Raw genomic sequence first — 25,317 nt, 5'->3', positions numbered from 1 at the left:
GCTAGTTTAAAACTCAATGAAGATATTAAGAAACACTAAATATGAAAAAGTCACTTACAAGTGACTGTGGTCAAATGCATTCAGTATTTTTTCCTTACCTTCGCTTTAACAAATTGGACTATTGGGCCAAGTTCTGACACTACTTGACTTCCCACATGAATAAAAGGTACTTTTCCTGTTGAAGGCAAAAAGATATGAAGACACAGCTTCAGTAAATTAAAGTTTATGCTAGTAAAAAAATAAATAAATAAAATTTAACAAGAAAACTCAGAAATGCTTTATTTATAAAGAAATATTATCAAATCATATTTTCCAAATTAAAGCCAGAAGCATCTGCTAAAGTCTACAAATTTTAAGCAATGATTGCCAATAAATTTTAAAACAAAAGAACCAAGCATAGTAGCACATGCCTATAATCCCAGAACTCAGGAGGCTGAGGCAGGGGGATTCTAAGGTCAAGGACAGCCTTGACAGTAACACTCTTTCTTAAAATTCAAAAACTAAAAAGTGGGCAAACAAGTAGATTCATTTCTAAAGTTCTTGGCGGGATATATGAAGAAATCACCACATTCTTGTTTCAGAGATAACAATATAATAATTACTCAATCACTCATATTACATGGACAAGGCCAGGACACTAGTTCAAGATCACTAAAAACTTTCAAAGAATTTTAAATGGGATTTCTCATCACGGTACAGTGCAAAACCTCGATCTACACTAACAAGTACAGTTTTATTTTGTTTTGTTTGAAACAGGGTCTCACTATGTAGTCTTGGCTGACCTGTAACTCATTTTGTAGACCACACTGGCCTCAAACTTCCAGAGATCCACTGGCCTCTGCCTCCTGGATGCTGGGAAATGTAGTTTTCAAATGATTTCTTTTACACTTTCTAATTTTTAAATCTGATACCCATTGAAGTCAGTATTTTAAGCACATAACAATGCATTAATGTCTTTGACTCAAAGAATTTAATATTTTAGAGAGTATGCTAGTTTGAGTTATGTTCCCAATGCATGAGAGAAAAAAGAACAAAACAATAAATTTATGAAAATGGTAACACTAAGGGACATAGCTCAGCTTAGGGCTAATGTTAGACCAACATACATGAGGCCTTAGATTCACAACTGAGTAGAGGGAGTGAAGGAGAGAAACAGGGAAAAAAACTGATGTCTTTAAGAAAATGCAACATTAGAGAGTAATATTCCATTTTAATAAACATTAATGCTTAATACAATTAATAGAGATAAAAGAAGAAAAGCATCTCTAAATAGCAAGCTACTCTACTCCAAATGTGAAAGGATAGAACCTGCTGTCAGACTTAGTTCAACCAGAGTTCATACTAACAGCAGGCTTCTTCCTGCTACTTTTCAGTATATTCACTTTTCTCTGGCTTAGTCAGCCAGAGGGTAATGGATGAGGTGCCTGGCACCAATAAAAGCTTCATCAGCATCTATGTGATAACACTAAGAAGAAAGGGCAAGCCTTTGGAACACAACAATAGACACATTTGGAGGGCATGTCCCTATTACCAATGGTGAACTCTTTCTACTGCTTTATAAACCAGGAGAGAGAATTTAAACGGGATAAACATTGGATAAACATTAGGCTATATTTTGTTGTTTGACTTTGACTTAGAAAAGACCTTTACTAGTGTAAATACAGGTCATCTGAGATTTTGAAAAAATTAACTGTTTCATGCCTAGACTAATAGGTATTACAAAGTATGATATTTAAGATTTTTATTATTTGACATGGTGTGCCTGTGTGTCTGTGTGTGTTGTGTTGTAAATGTCCCTTTTAAATTTCCTTCTATGATGGGATGAGATGGGAGCTATACCCAAGCTGAAGCCAGAGTGTTGTTTTTATGTAACTCTCCTCAGGCCTCGGCCTGGAAGCTTCTAGCCTCTGTACAATCTAATCTTCTGCAAGCCTGGACCTTGAAGGCTTCAGCTTCCAGGCTGTCTGCTAACTTAGGCCCAGAATGTTTCAGCCTCAAACACTTGGTGCTGAATAAAGTCACCCTTTCAGGTTTTCTGAACTCTGGCTGGCTGGTTCAACTCAGCTGTTCTGGTTCAAACTCCTCTCCAAACTGGCTGATTCAAATTGACTTCTCTCAGCTTCTAACTGAATTGCTCTGCCTCTGAACTCCAAGAACTGAACTGAATGCACAAACTGACTGGAACTGCAGGACCTCAACTGAACTCAACACTACCGCTCTCCCTGCACTGCTTTTAAGTAGCCTCTTTCTTGTCTGTTCTCATGAGAGTTGGGCATATCTTATCTGATTCATTCTGTCAAATCTTTCTTCAATTAGCCACTTTGTCTGCCCCATAATCGATGTCACTGTTTGTATTAAAAGTGTGTACTAAAGGCATGTCTATATTCTAGCTACAGGGATTTAAAGTGCATCATTATACAAATCTAGGTAGTCTTTGGACGTGATCCCTTGCCAGAGTCACCAAGTAGCCAGATTAAAATTCCTCTACACTCAACAGTGTGTGTGTGTGTGTGTGTGTGTATTCACACTGGTGCATTCATCCATGCATCCATGAGTGTGCAGAGCCAAAGGTTGACATTCTTTATCATTCTTCTTAGTCTCTACCTTATTTTGATTTTTGAAACAGTCTCTCACTGGATTTAGAGCTCAAGGATTAGCTAGATTGCCTTGCCTCTGTTTCCTAACACTGGGGCTGCTGATAGGTGCAATAAGGCCCAGCTTTTTGTGGTGGAAATCTGAATTCTGGGTCTAATACGTGTACAGCTAAGTATTGAGCCATCTCTCTAGCCCTAAGTACTTCTTTTTTTTTCCCCTAAAGAGAGGAATTAATTGTCAATTAAGTTTGTATATTCAGAGAATGTTACCTAGAAACTTAGATGTCATCTAATCTGAATAATCTCATGTAACACCTGAGGTCACTGAAGTTGGAAGAGAAGTAAAACTCCCCAAGGAAATAGTTAATAACTGGACAAAGTTACAGGATTAATGACTTCCTAACTTTTAGCCAAAAAGTTTTCTATGTTCTCTGCTTTAAAAGTCCATTAGAAGCTGAATGTGGTGATGCATACCTTTAATTCCAGAACTCAGGAGGCAGAGACAGATGGATCTCTAGGAGTCCATGGCTAGCCTGGTCTAAAGAGAGAGTGCCAAGAGAGCCAGAAATAAATACTGTATGTGGTGGTTTGAATGAAAATGGCTCACGGGTTCAGAGGGCATGGTATTATTAGGAGGTATGGACGAAGTGTGTCACTGGGGGTAGGCTTTGAGGTTTCAGAAGCTCACTCACTTTTTCTACTGCCTATAGATCCAAATGTAGAACTCTCTGCTACCTCTCCAGCACCATGTCTGCTTGCATGCCACCAAGCTCCCTGCCATGATGATAATGGACTAAACCTCTGAACTGTAAGCCTTGCCAACTAAATGTTTTCCTTTATAAGAGTTGCCATGGTCATGGTGTCTCCTCACAGCAACAGAACATTGCCACTAAGATAGTGAGCACTAGTCTCTTTACATTTAAAAATAAATTAAATGAATATCAAGAAAGCAGATTTTTAAGGAAATTCTGGACTCATAACTCCAAAGGATGACAAAGGAAATACTAATTTGAAACAAGATAAAATAGCTATCTTAGTACAAAAGGGCAGGGTAAAAAGAAAATGCTAAACACAAGTGATTACTAAATAATCACCAAATCGAAGTGAAGTGATTGGCAAATTTTATATGAATAAATAGCAATATAGCAGCCAGGCGTGGTGGCACATGCCTTTAATCCCATCACTTGGGATCTCTGTGAGTTCCAGGTCAGCCTGGTCCACAAAGCAAGTTCCAGGACAGCCAAAGCTGTTGCACAGGGCCAAAGCAAACAAACAAATAAATAAAATTCAACCAAGAAAAAAAATAAAGCAATATAGCATACTTACACTAATCAATTATACAGAATCTCTTATTCATGAAGGAGTGATTCTGTGTTAGTATTGCTCCAGCAAAACCATAACTAAAATAATCTGTGTATATTTAACATTTAATTAGCTTTGTGGCATTATGTTTTTATACCAAAATTATTTGAATCCCATTTATATAACACTAGTTAAATCAGCTGGCATATAGCACATAAGATGACCCTGATTGCTTAAATCTACTAGCATATAACACATAGATCATCCTTATCATTTTAAAAAAAAGTGAAACTTTAATAAAAGTACTTTAAAAATAATAGAAAAAAGAAAGTTGAAAAAGAACCATTTCAGTGAGTAAGACCCAGTGACAATTTCATTATTTCATAAGCTTTCTTCTTCTACCTGTTCTGTAGGAAACATAACTGAGGTATGTTGAATAATAAACAGATTCAGCCTACTGGTCCACTTCTCCACCCCGGCTAAATCAGCAGGCCCGATACCCTCCCACACCCAACAGCCAGCATGCCTCCCAGAGGTCCACAGTAACCAAGGACACAAGTGAGAATCTCGCCCAAATACCCACACCAGCTCGGACACCCACATAGCCCAGCTGATGAGAAACCTACCCACACTCCTTAGCTCCACTTTCCTTCCAGTCGGGTTAGATCAGGAAGCCTGATACCCTCCCACACCCTACAGCCTGTCTGCCTCCCAGGAGGTCAGCAGTAACTAGAGACACTAGAGGCCTGTTCTAACCAGAGACAGCATTGCCAGACTCCTAGAAGACCAGTTCTAACCCAAGTCACAGAGCTCCACCCGCCTCCAAGGAAGCTAGCTCTAGTCAGAGACACCCAGGCCATTTAACACCAGAGATAACCAGATAACGAGAAGCAAGCACAAGATCATAAGCGACAGAACCCAATGCAATTTGGCACCACCAAATTCTCCCACTGCAGCAAGTCCTAGATACCCCAACAGTCCTGAAAAGCAAAATAATAACCTGAAATGCCATATCATAAAGATGATAGAGGCCTTTAAAGAGCATATAAAGAACTCTCTCAAAGAAATAGAGGAAAACAAAGGCAAACAGTAGGGGAAATAAATAAATCCCTTAAAGAAATACAGGAAAATACAATCAAGCAGGTAAAGGAATTGGACAAAATGGCCTAAGAACTAAAAACAGAAATAGAAACAATAAAGAAAACACAAATTGAGGCAACCCTGGAGATGGACAACTTAGGAAAGAGATCAGGAGCTACAGATGCATGTATCACCAACCGAATACAAGAGATAGAAGAGACAATCTCAGGTATAGAAGAGAAGATACCATAATAGAAGACACTGACACATCAGTCAAAGAAAATAAGCTCCTAAGTCAGAATATCTAGTATATTCAGGACACAATTAAAAGATCAAACCTAAGAATAATAAGAATAGAAGAGAGTGAAGAATCCCAGTTCAAGGGGCCAGAAGAAAACTTCCTTAACTTAAAGAAAGAGATAGCCATAAATGTACAAGAAGCCTACAGAATACAACATAGATTGGACCAGAAAGGAAAATCCTCTCATCACATAATAATCAAAACACTAAATGAACCGAACAAAGAAATAATAATAAAAACTGTAAGGGAAAAAGGCCAAGTAACATATAAAGGTAGTCCTATCAGAATTACACCAGACTTCTCAACAGAATTCAGCATCTTGCTGCATATAAGAAACACACTTCAGTGAAAAAGACAAGACACTACCTCAGAGTAAAAGGCTAGAAAAAAGTTTTCCAAGCAAATGGTCCCCAAAAAACAAGCTAGAGTTGCCATTCTAATATCTGATAAAACAGACTTTCAACCAAAAGTTATCAAAAAAGATGGGAAAAGACACTTCATATTCATTAAAGAAAAAACCACCAAGATGAACTCTCAATTCTGAACATCTATACCCCAAATGTAAGGGCACCCACATTTGTAAAAAAAAACTTTACTAAGGCTCAAAACAAGCATTTAACCTTACAAATTAATAGTAGGAAATGTTAACACCTCACTCTCACCAATGACAAGTCATTGAAACAGAAACTAAACAGAGACACAGTGAAGCTAACAGAAGTTATGAACCAAATGGATCTAACAGATATATACAAAACATTTCACCTCAAAACAAAAGAATATACCTACTCAACAACACCTCATGGAACCTTCTCCAAAACTGACCATATAATTGGGCACAAAACAAGACTTAACAGATATATGAAGACTGAAATAATCCCATGCATTCTATCAGATCACCAGGGACTAATGCTATACTTTAATAATAACAAAAACAACAGAAAGCGCACATACAAATCAAATATGAACAACTATCTGGCTCAATGATAACTTGGTCAGGGAAGAAATAAAGAAATCAAAGACTTTACAGAATTCAATGAAAATGAATACACAACATATACAAACTTATGGAACACAATGAAAGCAGTCTTAAGAGGAAAATTCATAGCATTCAAGTGCTTTCATAAAGAAATTGGAGAGATCCCATACAAGCAACTTAACAACACACTGGAAAGTGCCAAAGTGGAAAGAAGCAAAGGCACACTAGAGGAGTAGATGGCAGGAAATAGTCAAACTCAGGGCTAAAATCAACCAGTTAGAAACAAAGAGAAGGATACAAAGAATCAACAAAACCAAGAGCTGGTCCTTTGAGAAAATCAACAAGATAGATAAACCCTAAACCAAACTAACTAAAGGGCACAGAGACAGTATCAAAGAAAGAGAAATTCAGCCAATTTCACTTATGAATATGGATGCAAAATACTTGATAAAATTTTCACAAACCAAATTCAAGAACACATCAAAACCATCATTCACCATGATCAAGTAAGCTTCATCCCAGAAATTCAGGGATGGTTTAATATACAAATGATAAACAGGCTGAGAAAAAAACTAGGGAAACAACACCCTTCACAATAGCCACAAATTGTATAAAATATCTTGGTGTAACTCTTGCCAAGCAAGTGAATGATCTTTATGACAAAGACTTCAAATCCCTCAAGAAAGAAACTGAAGAAGACTTCAGAAGATGGAAAAATCTCCCATGCTCAAGGATTGGTAGGATTAAATAGTGAAAATGAGGCAGAGACAGGCGGATTTCTGAGTTTGAAGCCAACCTGGTCTACAGAGTAAGTTCCAGGACAGCTAAGACTATACAGAGAAACCCTGTCTTGAAAAACCAAAAAAAAAAAAAAAAATTAGTGAAAACGGCCATCTTTGCAAAAGCAATCTACAGATTCAATAAAATCCCCATCAAAATTCTAACACAATTCTTCACAGACATGGAAAAGATCAATTCTCATCTTCAAAAAACTGAGGATAGCCAAAACAATTCTCAAAAATAAAAGAACTTCTGGGGGAATCACCATCCCTGACCTCAAACTATACTAAAAAGCCCCAGGGAACGGGGAAGGTTTGGTAGGGGTGGAACACCCTTTCAGAGGCAAGGGAGAGGAGAAATGGGATGAGGAACTGTAGGAGGGGTGACCAGGAAGAGGGGTGCAATGGCTGGAATGTAAATAAAAAACAAACAAAACAAACAAAAAACAGATTCATTAGCATTAAAATTTGTTTTCTGATAAGGACTTCCGACATCACTTATGTCCTTAACAACGCAGTTAAACACCTCAGACCAGAGTTGAAGTACACATAAGTCTCTTCTTGATTAAGTTTATAGCTGCTACTTTAAAAAAACAATAGAAAAATAATTCTTCAAAGGTGGAGGGAATCAAACAAACTAAGGATTTTAACATTGGATGCTAGAAATAATAAGGCCAGGGGTAACACACCTGCTATCATGGATGGCTAAGGCCTTAGGTTTAATCCTCAATGTCAAATAACAAACACAAGTATTAACAGAAAACACATACACTTACCAGATGGAGACATATATTCTGCATTTGCCCTACACACCACTTTGACAGGCAGATTACACATCTGCAAAAATGTCTATAAATAAAAAGAGAAATAAAATAAGCTTAATAAAAATTCATGCATATTTAAAGAGAACTCTTCCTTCATTCCTTTCCTAAACTTAATAGTTCATGCAGTAATACTCCCCTTAAAAAGTTTCCAAACAAAAATATTTTACTTAAAAAAAAAGAGTAAGTCACTAGTAAATATATAAAATTTTAAAAATTTAAGGAAAATTTCATTCACATTTTCTATTTGTGTATATAAGCAACATTACATATTGCTTTACTTTCTTTAATAAATAATGTCAAATTTTTTAAAGATATTGATGGTTTGATTTTTTATTCATTTCAGGATCACCATCTTTCTTATTTTACTGGAAAATTCACAACATTATGTCTGCTACCTCAATGTACTTTCCAGTAATACTCAAAATCTTGATATGAGGCTTCATTTAAATTGGGAGCCAGTGAGATAGTCCAGTGAGTAAAGATGCATGCAACCAAGCCTGACAATCTGAGTTTGACCCCCAACAGAAGAACTGAATACCAAAAGTTGTTCTCTGACTTCTATACACACACAATGATACATTCTTTCTCTCCCCATGCCTCACGCACGCACATAAACACACACATACAAAAATTGCATTACATACACACTGATTCCTTTGTAAAGGGTTTTAGGACACCAGTGAACTTTACCAGATCTACTAACTCTTGTACAAACTTGTACTCCAAGTTTGCTCCCCTTGTTCTCTTTCATGACTTTCTGACTCATCTTTTCTTCTTACATACTCTTCCAACTTTCTTTCTACAGAACAGTTCATTCGCTGGGAAGCCCTAAGTTACTACAGTTCTAATTCCCACACACAATTTAGAAGCGCAAAAAAAACCTATTATTTTTCTATTTTCACAAGTTGATGAAACTATAATAAAAATAGTCAAGTGTGAATTACCATGAATTACTTAATTAACAAAGCTACTTACCCAAAACAAATTAATCATGAGTTGTTTCCTGTGACTCTTTGACTATTCTGGATTGAAAAAAATCAGTCTTAAGACTCAATAATGGGTAACAGTACTGAATGTGAACAACATCCTATAGGAAAAAAAATACCTATCTACCCACTTGGAACACTAGGGTAAGACTAATTAAAACCAAGTTCCAGGCCAGCCTGGGCTACATTATAAGACTCTATCTGGATAAAATAAAGCTTTCTAATATTAAAAGTCTGTCAATTAAAATTCTAGTCCTTTAGAAATGCTTCCCTCTAAAAAAGACCCCTTTTACTCACAGCCTGACTACTATGGCTTTGTAACTTATGTATACATGATCTCCTGAAGCAAAGGAAATGTCTCAGAAAATCAGTATTTTTCCATTTTTGTATTTCTACTCCTCACAATCTTCTTCAATCTTCCTACAACTAACTTATAATAGTGTAGTATTTGGTGCTAAGCATTCGAAGTCACTTACTTGCCACGTTATCTAAGTGCACCAACCAAAGTGGCCAAGAGTTTGCCAAGGCAGATGCTATTACCTGCCCTACCCCTCAGTCACCTATTCGCTCTCCTTATATGCAGTGAAGTCTTGACAGCAGATACTAAGTAAAAGGTCCTGGTTTCCACCTCCAGCACCACAAAAGGCACACATTCAACAGAAACCGATGCAATCAGAAGAACCAGACAGACAAAGCTAGAGTCTCTATGAAGAGGTGACACTGAGGACACACAGTTGGGTGGAAGGGAGTTTATGTCGGGAACCTAGACCCTTTCTATCTACACTGTGCCACAAAGGAGGCAGAGATCAGTGATGAGAACTGCAAACTGACTTACAGAAGAATAAAAAGACAACAGTTGACAAGACAGCTCACTGAGTTCAGCTCAAGCCCTAGCACCCACATAAAAAAACAAGCACACAGGAGCACGGAGAGTGGTCCCACCTCAGGGTGGGAGGAAGGGGAGAGGCAGAGCTTACTGGATGGCTGGTTGGCCACTCACTGAATTTCAGGTTCAGTGAGAGACCTTGTCTCAAAAAATAAGAGGGAGCTGGCCATGGTGGCCCAGAATTTTAATTCCAGCACTCAAGATGCAGAGAACTAAGTTTAAGGCTGGCCTGGTCTACATAAGACATTCCAGGCTTGCCAGGATTATCAAACAATAAGATCCTATCTCAAAAAAAAAAAAAAAAAAAAAAAAAAAAAAAAAAGTGAAAAGTGACTTCACCTGACATCACCTTCTGATTTCCATACACAAGCAAATGTAAACACAAAACGACAAGAAAATGAGAATGTACTCACATTAACTGTGAAATATGAAAAGAAATCATTTGTTGAGAACAAGAACTTAGAAAGGACTAAGGCCTTCAACAACACAAGAATTTGAATAGCTCTGGGGCTATTTGTAATTTGATGATAATTCCCTTCTCCTGTGAGGGGGCTGCTAACAAGGAATGAGTCAGCCCTCAGGTGATTTCCTGTAAACCTTTATCACCTTAATTTGTAAAATGAAGGCTAGAGCTGGTGATTGGGCAAGTGAAAGGGAAGGTGGAGCTGAAAATTGTTTAAAAAAGAAAAAGGCGAGAGAGGAGGACTGACTGAGGAGAAGATGGAAGGGAAGTGGAGCAGAAGCACACGGCCTGGAGAAACCGCAAGTGATAAGGGGTCTCACAGATGGGGAAGATGGTAGTGTAGTGAGTGGCAGATCTGCCCAATCTAGGTGCATAGCTTGTATTCATATTAATTGCATTATGTTTTCAATGCCAGAGCATATTTGGGTTGGAGATTTACCGCAACAAAACCTAAAACACATTTTAATTTTGATGTGAGGTAGAACCATTTAATTTTATTCTGAGATGAGAAAAATGTAGTCTTGGTTATAACAATGTATTTATGCTAACTAAAGCTCCCATCCTTCAATTGGACACTTAATTCCAAAGCAATACAAAGAAATAACCACACGAAACAATTTTCATGGCATATCCTATCCTAATGTGCCCAATGTTTTATAACCAGGCTGTCCAATATGGTATTATTAGCAAAAGGTTGCTATTTAGGTCAAATTTAAGTTTAATAAAATTGTACATAATTTTAAAATCATTTTCTCATGCAACCTAGTCATTTTTTTCATGTTCAAGAGGCACGTGTGTCTAAGGTCTAGACTTGTGTGGGATAGATGATGTCTGCTGGGGGTCTGCTGGATACCATGGGCTTACACCAAGGGCAGGCTGAGACCATCTGAAAGTGACTACACTAAACATTATAAAGACAGCCTACATGAGCTACAGAGATAGCTCAGCAGCATCCCAAATAATATGCACATCACATTTCAAGTCTTTATTACTAAATATACTAATAATATTCCAGAAGAAAATATGGGGAAAATTAGTTGAATTAAATTTAATACCCAAAAGTCAGCTATTTCCAGAAAATAATGATTTTAATAGAAGTTAATATATATCTATATAGATATACAAAAAAGATATAAAATTTACATTAAAAACCTTCAGACATCAAATAGCCTTTTATTCAACTGCAGCATTTTTAAAGAGCATTACTAAGTTCAGAAAATGGTAAGAAAGGTTCATGGTGGAAACAGCTGACCAAAGTAAGCCTTCTCCAGCCATGACCTTTGCATAAAGTGCTGCTGTGCCTGCTGTACCTAGCACCATGAGAGTCATTTTACTTTCTGTATGTGTCCTCCAGCCATCTCTGTCCTGACAAGCCTCTCTCATTCCTTAACATCATTGGGTTAAGTACCTCAGCAGAATCTAAAGGACTCAAAGCAGGAGACTATCGTGTGCGTATACCAGAAAGTCAATAAAACAGCAAGGGTGTAATAGATCAGACAACTCTCAGTGAGAGGGAATGAATACTTAGATGAATCTTAGGAATTACATCAGCTTCAAAGTTTCTTAAGTCCACAAACTTTCTAACTTCTAGAATAAAACAATTAGCTAGGTAGATTACTTTACATACCATCTGGCACAGAGTAGTTCAATGAATATATGATATTCTACTGGTGGTGGTGATAGTAACTTGTTTATCCACCTGAGAAAGGGGGACTTTAATTTTGATGATTTCAAAAGAAAGATGACCTCATATATGTCATTACTTTAGGTACCTACTTAGGAAAAAAATATTATATACTGTAATCACATTTTTATATAAAACAAAAAGCAAACTTCTGGGCTAAAACAAGTATCTTTAGTTAGATATTAAAGGGATAAATGAAAAAATATGAATTATTTTTTTGAAAGCACAATATAAGTACTGCTTTTTTTTTTTTTACTGAATGTGAGATTTATTACTGAACGTGATTTTGTAGGATATAGGAGAGCACTACAGAGACCCTCAAAAATGCAGGGCCTGCCACTTGTCTAAGAGACTGTTCCTGGGGATTTTTGTGATGCTATCAGGAATGAGCTGCTTTTCAGAGACCATGTCTTCAAATTCATCTGCATTAAATATGTTGATGTCCCACTTCTTTGAGATGTGGATCTTCTGGTGGTCAGAGAACTTGAACTCGGCTCTACATAGACTCTCAATCACATGTTCTTCACTCTGCAGTAAAGATGGACATGATGACCTGACCAATGCAAACCCTGGTCACTGCACATGGGATTCCCAAAGGCACCACTCATACCTGTCTGAAGCCTGTTAGCCCCAGCACCGGACAGCTTGTTGGCTCAGATGGCATGGAAAGGGCAGAGGCTCACTCAAACATGAAAGCAATTCTTGCCACAATTCTGCTTCCAGGCCTTCATACTCATCTGACACCATGTGGCCACAAAGTGGGAATTCATCAACTTTTGCCTTCTTGTGTCTCAAGTCAAAGAATGCAGAGGGCCTCTGCAGTGCTCTCTTGTACCCTACCAAATCATGAGGCAACAGGGATGCCTCAGCAGAAACAACTTGGAGTATGGCTTGTTCTTACAATACCAGTAACACACTGGAGCAAAAAAGGAATGATTGATTTTCAACACACATAAGTATATAACCTTTCTAACAAAGCAAAAGGAAGTAAATAAACACATAGTACTGACATAAAGCTTTACTTTATAATATGTCAAAACTATGCAGCAAAAAGGCCTGTCCCTTTAGAATGTAAGTTCTGTCAGCACCTGCAGACCATGACTGTCTTTGCTATCCATCCTTGGCATAAAATGATGGGCATCTTTTAGTTCTATGGATCCAAAACTCAGTGCTTTAAAGTAAATCCACCTCCTATTAAGTAGTATTTTAAGAAATACTTATACATATCAGTAAGCAGACATTCGTTTCAAAAACTAACAAGAATTCAATTTACCTATTTAGTAATCAGAAGTTATGACTCAATAAACAAAAAATGCTTTACATAAGTCAAACTTGCTACCAAAGCATGAAAATGACACTTGAGAGTACATAAGATAGATTACAACAGAAAATAGAAACTTCTTTATTACACACTCCCATGAATACTATTCCAGGAATATTTGACTCAACTTTAAATACATCAATATCTGACAGCTTGGGAAAACATTAGATTCTTTATAAAAGCAACCAAAATCAGAATAAAAAAGATACAAGCTTTGCCTATTATAATTACATATAAATGAAAATAAACCTTTAAAGGGAAATTAAGCAAAAGAAGTATAAAGCAGTCAAATGCAGAAAAAGAATAACTCTTGCACACCAAGAATGTAACACCATCAGCCACACAGCTGGCACTCCCTGAAGACTGGGAGCGAAGGGAAAACCAAGATTGTCCTAAGCTCTATGAAGCGTGTTATAAAGTTCTGTTATAGTTCCAACTTAAAAAAAAAAGAATGTAACAAAAAACCTAACTTTTATAAGCTAAACAGATGGTGGGAACACGTAATATATTCACTTCATTGAGTTAAGTAACTGTAAAACAACACTGGTGCTTACCAGTGAGCAGTACTGCTAGCTAGCTCCTTTCCTCTTCTTTATTTGAAGATATATTAATATTGGTCTTAAAAGTTAAACACATAATAATCTTATTAACTACATGTCACCAGTACATAGGCCAAGTGCCAGTAAATGTTAAAATAGTTCAGAATTTTAAAGAATTTTCATTAGTGAAAATTAAGACTGCTGAAAGCTTAATACAGCTTCTTGTGTCACATAAAGCACATTACCAAAGCTACTCAATGTCTAGATAGGTACATAGTCTGCATGGCTCAGGCTTCCACCTTAGAACCAAGATTTTATTCAGGTCATAATTACATCTGAAACACTTGGCCTGAAAAATTTAATAAGGCTTATTCTCAAGCATGTAATGCCAGTTTCAGGACACAAAATGAAAATGATTCTGAATTCTAATTCCTATCCTGTTTCACTAGAACACAAAGGAAAAGCTGTGGTGGCAACTGAAGAATTATTTTCCACCTTACAGAACAGAGATGTTTTAAAATTAAAAACTATGAACAAATCTATCCACAAAATAATTTATTTTATATCAAACAGCTACAGATCCCATAATTGAAATAATGTATCTAAGGTTACAAATGAGAAGTGTTAGGTATCATTCTTAAGGAGACATATTAACTTGCTAATACAGTTACAGTAATAGCTCTATTTGTAGTTTAACATAAATTAAGACTATAATTATGTTTGTGACTATTTTCAACAAAATAACAAATTCCTTTGTACCTGTGAATGTAATTTATAGCAAAGCCAAGTTCATTTTCCAAACCAATCTATTTCGCACTGCAGAGGTATTCTGGTATAACAATATAATGTAATTCTGGTGGAATGGTGAAAGAGTAGATTCACTAAAAGCACAGAAGAGGTTTGAAGATAAATGAAGATGCTATTCATTCAAGGGTAATTTCATCTCAGAACTATATGAAAGATGTTTCACTCACACAGGATAGTGTATGGTCTCAAATTTAAGTGTGTTTTCAGCTCAAATATAATACTGCTAGATCAATTATGCTGATACTATACATCTAATAATGAAGAATGCTAGCATTTTTTTTTAGAATGCTAGCATATTTCTACTAAAAAAAAAAAAAGATTGTCTTCTTCTTACCACTATGTCATTACTCTATTTAATGCAAAAAAAATTAATATACAGCTTGATGTTTACCTTTTAAAGAAACAAACAAAAAAGTGATGATACTCAACTTATAATTTCTCAGGGGCCTATAGAAACATGGATTTTTTATTAGATATTTTCTTTATTTACATGTCATATGATTTCTCCTTTCCCAGTTTCCCCTCCAAAAAACAAGCAAACAAACAAAAACAACAAGAACAAACCCCTGTTGCTTCCTCCCTCCCCATGCTTGCCACCCTACCCTCTCCCACTTATTGGCCCTGGCATTCCCCTACACTGGGGCACAGAATCTTCACAGGGCCAAGGGCCTCTCCTCCCATTGATGATAGACTGTGTAATCCTCTACTATACACATGCTGCCAAAACAATCAGTCCCACCATGTGTACTCCTTGGTTGGTGGTTGAGTCCCTGGGAGTTCTGAGGGTACTAGTTAGTTCACATGAAACATGGATTTTTAATATAAATATTTACATTAGAAAATATTAGTTGGTATAAACTATTTCACAAATGACTTAAAGTGACCACTTAGCCACCTATTGTATTTTGAATATGCAATACTTCATGAGTGCAAATCATACAAGACTAGTTCAGATGTTTTATGCACATCATGCCACTTATGTGCTAAAGAACTAATATGAATATTGAGATTGTTTTACTCTGTTAAGTTCTGCTTACAATCTAAGTTCAGTTTTACTTTATAAATATCATATTTTATACTATTTATACTTTATATTTATAGTTCATAACTCATGCCAGGTGTTGAAGGGTAACTTACCATCATGACCTAATTAATGTAATGTAAAACAATAAATCTCAAGAATTTACATTTAAATTCAACAATATCAAGGAAACATCTGCAGCCTCCATCTTGCTCATTTTAGACTGAGAAGGATGGCTGTCACTACACTCCTTTTCGTAGTTGTTGCTGCCTTCTCCTAACTCTGAAAGTAAAGACAAAAATCTCATTTTACAGAGTATAATCAAAGTGAGGATAGACTTTAAAATCTTTAAATTTATATTTTATGAAACTATAAAGCAGCTTTAATTATCAAATATTTCTACTAAATAATACTCCATTCATTCTCTATTAACAAATCAACTAACAGCATCTTATCAGTATTCATATCATGTTGAAGCTGGCACTTCATCTGCATAGAACAACTTGTTTGAAACAAAAATACTCAAGATCATTTTACCTAAAATTCTTCAGGCAAGCTGTGTGCTGTGGCTATTTTCTCACATTTTCCAATCTAACAACTGATTTGCAATCCAAAGGAAAAAAGTATTCCTCACTGCTCACATCCCAAGACTACATTAGAATATTACCATTTAACCACTAATAAATACCTCCACCTACAAAACTCCATTTGCTAAAAAAAAATTTAAAAATTAAAAAATTAAAAAAGCAAGGGCCATCAGCATGTCTATATGACCCTCTCTGATAGGTTAGTATATTACTACTGCTCACACCATTAATGAAGCCTATAAAAAAAGTTGCCATTTTTTGACAATGTAACAGAAAGAAATTAGCTTCTACTATCTTTTTTCATCTTTAGAGTTATTTACTCACAAAAAAAAAAAAAACCCAAGGAAAAAATGATTAAATGAAACACAGACATTCCTTTTAGTCTGAGCTTAAACTTCATTCTTTGCTTTTATATAATTTTACTTATTTTTATTTTATGTGTACTGGTGCTTTCCCTGCATGTGTGTCAACGTGAGGGTGTCAGATCTTGTAGTTAGACAATTGTGAGCTGCCATGTGGATGCTGGGAATTGAACCCAGATCCTCTTAAGAACACAGCCATCTCTCCAGTCCCCTTAAATGTGATTCTTAATGTAAAAAAAAAAAAAAAAAAAGTTACTTTTTCATGCATAATCTAAATAATGATCATCAATGTGACACTAAAAAAAACATCCCTTTTATAGACTCTATATTCAGACACATAAAAAAGAAAAGCCAGGTTGTTTAAATTGGCTTCATATATTAAATGGTATTTTTCTAAACCTCACTAGAAAGTAGTAATACACACACACACACACACACACACACACACACATATACACACACACATACTTGTTCGCAAAACAAGTGTATAAATCCTTGAAGTCAAAATAGGTATTAATTCTCCATCAACATCTTCTATTTCTATAGCTTTAATATTTTTCAAAAATATTCTTACTCACTATCTAACAACTTAATAACATAAGAACACCTTTACTTCATTTTCAAATTCCAAAATCTCAGACATGTTTATCTTTCATACCTTAATATAAGCTATAATGTGCTAGGGAATGTCAGAAACAATGCATAATTTAAAAAGTTCATGCACTATTGGGCCAACATTTGAACCTCTCTGCCTCACCATTCTCCTCTGTGGGGAAGTAGGAAATGTAATAGAATCAATTCCACAGGACTGTTACGGATTTTTTTTTGACATGTAATTCACACAGTACTAGACTCATAGAAGAAGTTAATAAAAATGAGGTGCTCAGCACAGTGTCACCCATACACAGAAGTAACCAATACCATTGCTTTCTGTTTTCCTCCATTATTATTGGCTTCTTTGTTTTTAGAAAGACCATCTCTGAACTTTAAAGATTTTTACAACTTTTTGCTTTGTGTTTTCTGGCTTTATTGTTGATTGTTTTAAGACTGGATCTCACAATATAACCTAGGCTGGCCTGAAATTCCTGTAATCAATGGCTCTTCTTCAATTTGTGATCCTTTAAGGCTGGGACTATATGTGTGTGCCACATTTGATTATCTTTTTTTTTTCATGTGTATTGGTGGTTCCCATGTATATCTGTGCATCTGGAACTGGAGTTACAGACCATGTGGATGCTAGGAACTGAACCTGAGTCCTCTGGAAGAGCAGTCAGTGCTCTTAACTACTGAGACATCTTAACTACTGCCTTACATCTTAAAAACTAGAGTAACAGCAGTACCTTTCATTGGGCTGTGGTAAGGACTGACCCTAATACTCTACATAAAAACTCTCAGGAGAACTAACTATACACAAACATATAATATTAAATTTTAAAACAAGTTTTAATATTCTTAGATAACATTAAGTTTACCCACAGAGTATTAATATTTTTTAGGCATAGCATGGAAACATGGTTACACATGCTCCAGTGGATAGCCTCATACCCTTGAGTATATGGGCAACAGAAACTGGACTTTCTGGGTAATAAAAAGAAGAAAAAGGACACAAAGTTGGTAGAGGGTGAAAATGGGGAGTGGATCTGGAGGGAATTCGGGAAGGAATAGGAGGGTAAATATAATCAAAATCCATATATGAAATTCCCAAAGAATTTTTAAAAATCCTGCATTTAATGTGGTTATAAAAATTATTAATGTTCATGTGAATATAAAAATGTCCTTAAAATTTTACATAATAAATAATAAATAAATAAAACTTTATTTATACCCAGTGGGTTTTTTTTTTTTTAGGTATTATCAAGCTTACAAGTTTCTAATCATTTTGTTGAAATTGATTAAATGTATTTCTGACAAGAATCAGGGTAGAAGGAAATAATCAATATCCACTGCATATTCATAATACCCAAAGTATTTTGAATATGTTAATTTTAGGGTTTTTGAGGCAAGGTTTCACTGTGTACCAGCCTTGGACAGAGATCCTCAGAGAGCCACAGAGATTCTCCTGCTTCTCTGCCTCTGGAGTGCTAAGATTAAAGGTGTACACTACCAACATCCTACAAAACAGAGTTCTGAGGGTATACTGTTCTTGGAACAGAGAGAAACCGACCCTTCACTGTGTGGTATTTGCTATAAAAGAGAACAGTCTGAAACAGTATAGACATAGTTTCGGGTGTTTTTGTTTTTTTGTTTTGTTTTGTTTTGTTTTTTGTGTATTGCTGTTGTTAAAACAGGTTTCTTTTATGTAACCCTGGCAGTATTGGGACTCACTATGTAGACCAGATTGTCCTCAAACACACAAAGATATGCCATCTCTGCCTCCTAAATGCTGGGATTAAAGGAATACAATACTATGGCCAGCACTTCTTAAAGATTTTTTTAAAGCATTTTTTCCAAAAACTTAAAAGAATTCATATGTATTTATTCTATTGTATTTCTAAACTAGTACTGTCCAATACTAGAGGCAAGAGTTATATATTACTCCTGAGCATATGAACTATAGCTAGCGCAAACTGAGATCTACTCAGTGTACATATGCCACTTTGAATTTAATATGAAAAAAAGTAAACTCTATTGATTACATGATAATATTTTGATATACTGGGCTAAGTAAAACATATTAAAATTTAACTACATTTTTAATGAAGAAACTAGAGATTTTTAATTACTTAGTGGCCAGCACTGTATTATCTACTGTACAGTTAGTTTAAATTTAGGGGATAAGAGACAATAGTAACAACAGAGAACTATCAGGTTTGTTTTACTAACCAACATAAGCCTAAGTCTATCAGAGTAGCACTTTAAAATGGGAAATGTCTCTACATATGTGTGTGCATACAATGTTAAACAAACACTGAGCTCATGAAAATATATCAGACTGACTTTTTACTACAGTCAGCAGTCAAGATTCCAGCATGACCAAGCAGCACTCAGGCAAGCCTGTACTTGTAGATAAATGACACAAAGAAAGCAAATCACAGGGGAAATGATCACCAAAAGGAAAATTATTTTCTTTTGAACTGAAGTCATAGCGGTATCTTTCATTAAAAATAACCAAGCACTTAGCTTCTGGAATATAATAAACACCACCCAGTGTGATAAGTAAAATTTGAATTTTCTGATGGCATAATTGGCTATTAAAATGTCCAATGTTTGATATCTGGTATCTTCTAGTTAATATACAGTTTATGGATACTTGTCACACTGTTTTGACCAATTTTATACATCAAAACAGATGCTGCTCCTCTCTATATAGGAGAAAATTACTCCATAAAGTTTATATCAGATATGTGGAAAAGTCACATTTATAGTCATGGCTACTATCAGCTGTCAAGCCAAAGAATATTGAGGAAAACCAAGAATTTTTAATATATGCTGGTTAATTTATCATCTAAGTGACATATATAGGATAAAAAAATTGAAATGGTTAGGCAAAATTCAATTATTTTTAAAAGGACTTTTTTGGTGTTATTTCAGTTGCAACTGTGATTGAGAAACTATGGTGAAAAAAAACAAATTAATAGGAACTATTAAAACAATAATATACACCACATGGGGTTTTTTCCTTCCCTTCCAGGAAAAACTTAAATATCAATTTTTAAAATAGTGATATTCTGACATTTTGCTTTGTACAAAAACTGATTAAACATCTAGATTCTTGCTGCTCAAACTTGCCACCATTTCTATTTGGAGCTGGAGAGCTCATTGTTGAGAGCTGACCTTTATACACCATGGAATAGTGAGTAGAGTCCCTGGTATCTACCCAGTAGAGATACCCAATGACATTCTTCCAACAGTTCTGACAACCCAACAACACGCTTAACCACTGTCATGTCTTCAAGGAGCCAAACACTCCCTAGCTGAGTTATTAGTCTATTCTACCCCAAATATTTTCCTGTTTATTCAAAATTAATTACTTCAGTACTCCCTACAATAATACTATTTAATTTTAAGGGTTCTTTATAAGGGATCCTTAGATGTCTTCAGTCAGGAGTAAACCTGCTGAAATCACATACAAAATAGCCTGGGTACTATTTTTCTTTCACTACATGCACTGGAAGATTTTCTGGAAAAAAATGTTAATTAGCTTTGTTAAATCCTTAAAGTGCTATCTCCCAAATGACAGTTAAAAGTGGTCAAGGAACACTGCATCATCTAAAATATTCACTATGCCCTGAAGCTGTCTTTCCAAAGGTACAAAGATTGAAAATAATATTTTACACACAGCAAGTAATTTATTTGCACTGTTGTTTATCAGGCAAGACCACTTCACCACACTAACAAACCATTTATACAATATATATCTGAGTGCATTCTTTATTTCAGACAACTATGTTTTATACATACATATACATACCTATATACTATGTCATATATTTATATACAACACTAAAATTCCATTTATCTCACCAAAAAGAAAAATTAAGAAAAGCTATACAAAGTGTGTGTATAAATATAAATATATTGTACATAACTGAAAATTTATTTATAGAAATTAAGATAAAAAGAAAATAAAAATTAGTTAAATAACATTTAAAGACAAAATAAAGGCAAAAATTATAATGTATACTCTTGATAAGAGATATAAAACAAGTGTAAAAGAAGCATAACAGACCTGCCAACTAATAAATTATTGTCCAAGCACATTTTTTTCCATCTTTTCTGCCTTAAAGCAAAGATAAGCTGAATGCCATACTAGACACTTGTATTAAACTCAGCGGTTATCAAATTAAATAAAACTATAAATGAGATGACCTAAAATTAAATGCTTATCATTACGCCTCCAAAGTGACAAAAGCTTACTAAATACTTTCTCTCCTCCCCTTTCTCTTTGTCCACTAGCAGCTCACAGTCTTAACCTCCAATAAATGTTACAGATCCACTCCTTTAGCATGCTGCACAGTAAATCTTCCTTGTGATTCAAACTATATAAACTAAGTACTTACGCAGCTAAACATGTGAAATGTTCATATAAACTGCAACTTTACAACCTACAAAAACATTTACTTTTTCCAAATAATTATCCATATATTCCATAGTACAATTTTAAGTTTACACTGCTAAAAATATTTTTTTGGATTATCCAACTATAAGAAACAACTTAAAACTCTACTGCAGTCAATAAGGGGACTGTGAATAATGAAAGCACATGTAATCAGTAAATATATAAGGAGTAGCTAGAAAGAAGATTAACAGATGGAATTAAGGTCAGCATATATGCATTGAGCAGAATGATGATTAAAAATATGTAGTGAATAACTCTTTACAAATAAGATAGAAAATAATTTTAAGTCTGCAAGTGAAATTATCACCCTAAATCAAATATTATCATATCTAACCCAAAGTAAAACAACTGCTAAGACAGAACAGAACATGTCTACAAGTTAAAAGTAATTTTGCTTAAAGGAATGAGTAAAGATGTTTATTTGCATAATGACAACTGACAATCCTATATAGGATGAGACTGCACAGAAGAGTGAGATGATACTGATAATGCCACGTCTCACAGAAAGATCCTAAACATGCAGTATCAGACACTCATGGGGGTGGACTGCAACTCCCAGTGATAGAAATCCTTTAGCACAAAGAACAAAATTACATTATTTACATATTTACCTGGACAGCAAGAGACGCTGCATTATCAGAAAGCAAAATTTGCTCCCCTGTAGAAACATAATGAAATGTCCAAAGTTTAACTTCTAAATAAGCTAAATATATTTATATTCTAAAGCTATTTTTATTTTTTAAAAACTCCTATACTAATGAAATTATGAAAATTTATATCAATGTTGTTATTCAATAATTTTGATTATATTACCATGCATAAATAATGATAAAATAAGACTATTCTAAAATTTATTTGATCATTTATCTCATTTTATCAACAATTAAAATTGTTTATTTAAAAAACACACTTATTATTAAGTTTTAAAAAATCTTTTTTTTTATTAAAATGAAGTAAAATAGTATCTGTTCAAATCTTTCTAGTTAAATGTAAAAGCATTCACAACCATATAAACCAGCTTACAGTTAATACTGCACAGTGTGTCTAGGTCTGTCACACAAAAGAAGGATGACAAGTTCACTGCAATAAAAATTCCATGCTTAGAAGACGGGGGCTGCTGCCTATTAGTCTTCATTACTTTGCAGTCTTCTGACAACTGTAGCAGGCTGCTGAGCCCCAAATGGGGTCCATAATGTGATCTGATGATATATGAAGAGCTGCTAAAGGGAGCCTGAACCATCCTAGCCTATACATTTTAACAGTTCCTTTTTACTGAGAGCCCACTTTACCACAGGACTTCAAAAATCTGCTGTCTCAGCTATTGGTGCAGTAAATCTGCCAAGTGCTCCTGCAACCACATCATTTTACACTGCCTACAGCAGCCAATATAATGAGTCAATAATAAACTAAGGACCCTATAGGCTATGAATAGTTGGTTTAACCGGCAGGTACAAGTTTAGGCAAAACCTCATAGACAAATTATATAAGGGAATCCCTTCTTTGTGTTTTATATTATCATTGCAGGAAATTATATTAGTACATTTAGAGGCTACAGAGTTTCATTTATTTACTTGGTTGGTCAATTGGCTTGGTTTAATTTGGGAGTTTGTTGTTGGCTGTAAGTGTATTCTGACACAAAACCATCTTGGATTGTGAATAAGAACCTACCTCTCAGTTGCTGATATAAGGTTGCATTTTCAGGCCAAGGTTCTGTAGCTGCAAAAACAAGGCAATGATAAGTAGGCACATGGTGCAAAAGCATATCACTAATCAGCCAAGCTCATCAATATGTACATTAGCAAGCATATAAAGTCTACTGTTAAGGTGACACTTAATGAATCATACTACCTTAGACTGTATGATAGCCTGCATACAAAGGTTAAGCTGTTTTTAAAGTTTTCTTTATTGTGTGGAAATGTTTTTCATAGAAAAAAAGTAAACAATCTTGCCAAATTAAAAGATAATTAAAAAATAAAGTTGACTTCCTTAAAAGCAGCTATGTCCAAAATATTGTCCATACATATAAAAAAACTAGTATTTTATTTAGTACAAAACAGAAAGTAAAATAATGTCCAAAACATTTTATTATAGGCTTTTCAAAAGAGTAAAATGTTACACACTAGATGAAAGAACCAAACATACCTGTTAACAGCCTTATCACCTTTATCTTTTTAAAGTATTTTAGAAACATAGGAATCCCAATGAATATGAAAGGATATACTGCCTTGACTTCAGGACTGTCACCCTACAAAAACTAACAGCCAAGTCGCATAATAAGCAGTAAGCAGTATTACAATGTGAAACAAAGTTGGTAAAACTCAGTTTAATTCTCATATGGTGCTTGTCCCTGACCCTTACTCTCTGATCTAAAAAGATTCCCTGTATAGAGAATCCATAGATAGAGAATAACAACCTCCCAAAGCTGAGGAAAAATACTCAGTTTTAAATAGTGTCTGTTCAACTGTTGCTTAGGAGCAACAGTTCCATTAACAAAACATATGGAACTATCAGGATCTCAGTTACCGAGTTAGCTTTTGTAAAGGACATAAAACACCAAAATAACTAGCCCTAATATAGCAACTATGATTGTTTTTAGCAAGAAAGTGGCTTGTGGTAATAACTGATAGTTTTCTAACTATGTTTATGCTGAGCCAGTCTCTGACACAGCAACAAGTCATTTTTAATATATTATAATAGTTGATTTTAAAAGAAATCTACATATGTAAAGCATTTTAAGATGGATTATTTAAGAGGTAATAGGTAAAAGAAACCTATTAACCTTGTTTATAATGAAGCACAGAAATCATATTTATAAAATTTCCAAAGGATAATTTATTCAAACTCAGTTATTGAAGATGTAGTTGTGTCCTATACCTCTGTGTGAGCCACAATGTACCATGTTTTGCATACCATACTTGCTACTGTATCAGTTTATAATATGAGCTATAATATGAACATTAATTCAAGCTTCAATTCCAGTAGCCCAGAAGCAAAGTGCTCACTTTGCATATATAAAATACTGGGTTCAAACTCAACCTACACACACACACACACACACACACACACACACAGAGTTAATTCATCACCACCACTATGAAAGATTCTCCAGATCTAATCCAATAGAGTATATACCTATATGAAAGCAATAGAAAATTTGCAACATATCATCTAATTGCAAAATTGCCCAGAAATATCAAAAGCTCTGATATGAAAGACCTACAGCTGGAAACTAGGGTAGAAGGGGTTAATATTTTGCTTGGTAGAATATATAAAATGTATTTCAACTCATGTTATTGAAAATAAATTCCCAGGAAGAAATTCTACTAAAGCATTTGATACTTTCTTCACAAATCAAACATACCAGTTTTTAAAAGGCAAGTATATTGACGAGACCTATGTAGCCATTTTAACAGCTGGGAATTCTAGTACAAAAAATGACAAGCTAACTCACCCCTGAGCATCTCAGAGTATATAAACATTAACATGAGCTCAGTCTATGTGACCTAGATTAAATAAATTATATTTAAAGTATGATGTGAGGAAAAAAATCACTAGTGCTATTCTGTAAGTATACCAAAAGTGAAAATCCCATGTTGGGTAGCACGTTGATAGCTCTATAAATGATCCATGGAGGTGCCATTCTAGGAAATAAGCTCTTAACTAAGTCAGTGGTTCTCAACATGTGGGCTACAAATCCCTGGGGGGGGAGGGGGAGTCAAGCAAACTCTTTCTTTTTTTTTTTTTTT

At 35.0% G+C, this 25,317-nt stretch overlaps 1 protein-coding gene and 1 pseudogene across 4 annotated transcripts in view; both read right to left on the bottom strand.

Moving 5' to 3' along the window:
* Positions 1–25,317, bottom strand: part of Mtx2 (metaxin 2) — a 56,725-nt gene that overhangs the window by 8,800 nt on the left and 22,608 nt on the right. For 2 of the 4 annotated variants that reach the window (XM_031370676.1, XM_031370679.1), the window contains exons 2-5: positions 23,240–23,287; positions 22,183–22,229; positions 7,809–7,881; positions 99–175 (exon numbers count right to left, since the gene is read on the bottom strand). In XM_031370676.1, the coding sequence (XP_031226536.1) occupies positions 99–175; positions 7,809–7,881; positions 22,183–22,229; positions 23,240–23,287 (245 nt within the window). Of the gene's footprint in view, positions 1–98; positions 176–7,808; positions 7,882–8,831; positions 8,879–15,679; positions 15,846–22,182; positions 22,230–23,239; positions 23,288–25,317 lie in introns of all 4 variants that reach the window. The other 2 variants (XM_031370678.1, XM_031370677.1) reach the window with 2 other exon arrangements.
* LOC116090559 lies at positions 10,699–12,993 on the bottom strand (annotated as a pseudogene).

The sequence above is a fragment of the Mastomys coucha genome, unplaced genomic scaffold, assembly GCF_008632895.1.
Source record: "Mastomys coucha isolate ucsf_1 unplaced genomic scaffold, UCSF_Mcou_1 pScaffold15, whole genome shotgun sequence".
Lineage (NCBI taxonomy): Eukaryota > Metazoa > Chordata > Mammalia > Rodentia > Muridae > Mastomys > Mastomys coucha.
Note: the sequence above shows the minus strand (reverse complement) of the source record. Positions and strands in the feature narration are given on the sequence as shown.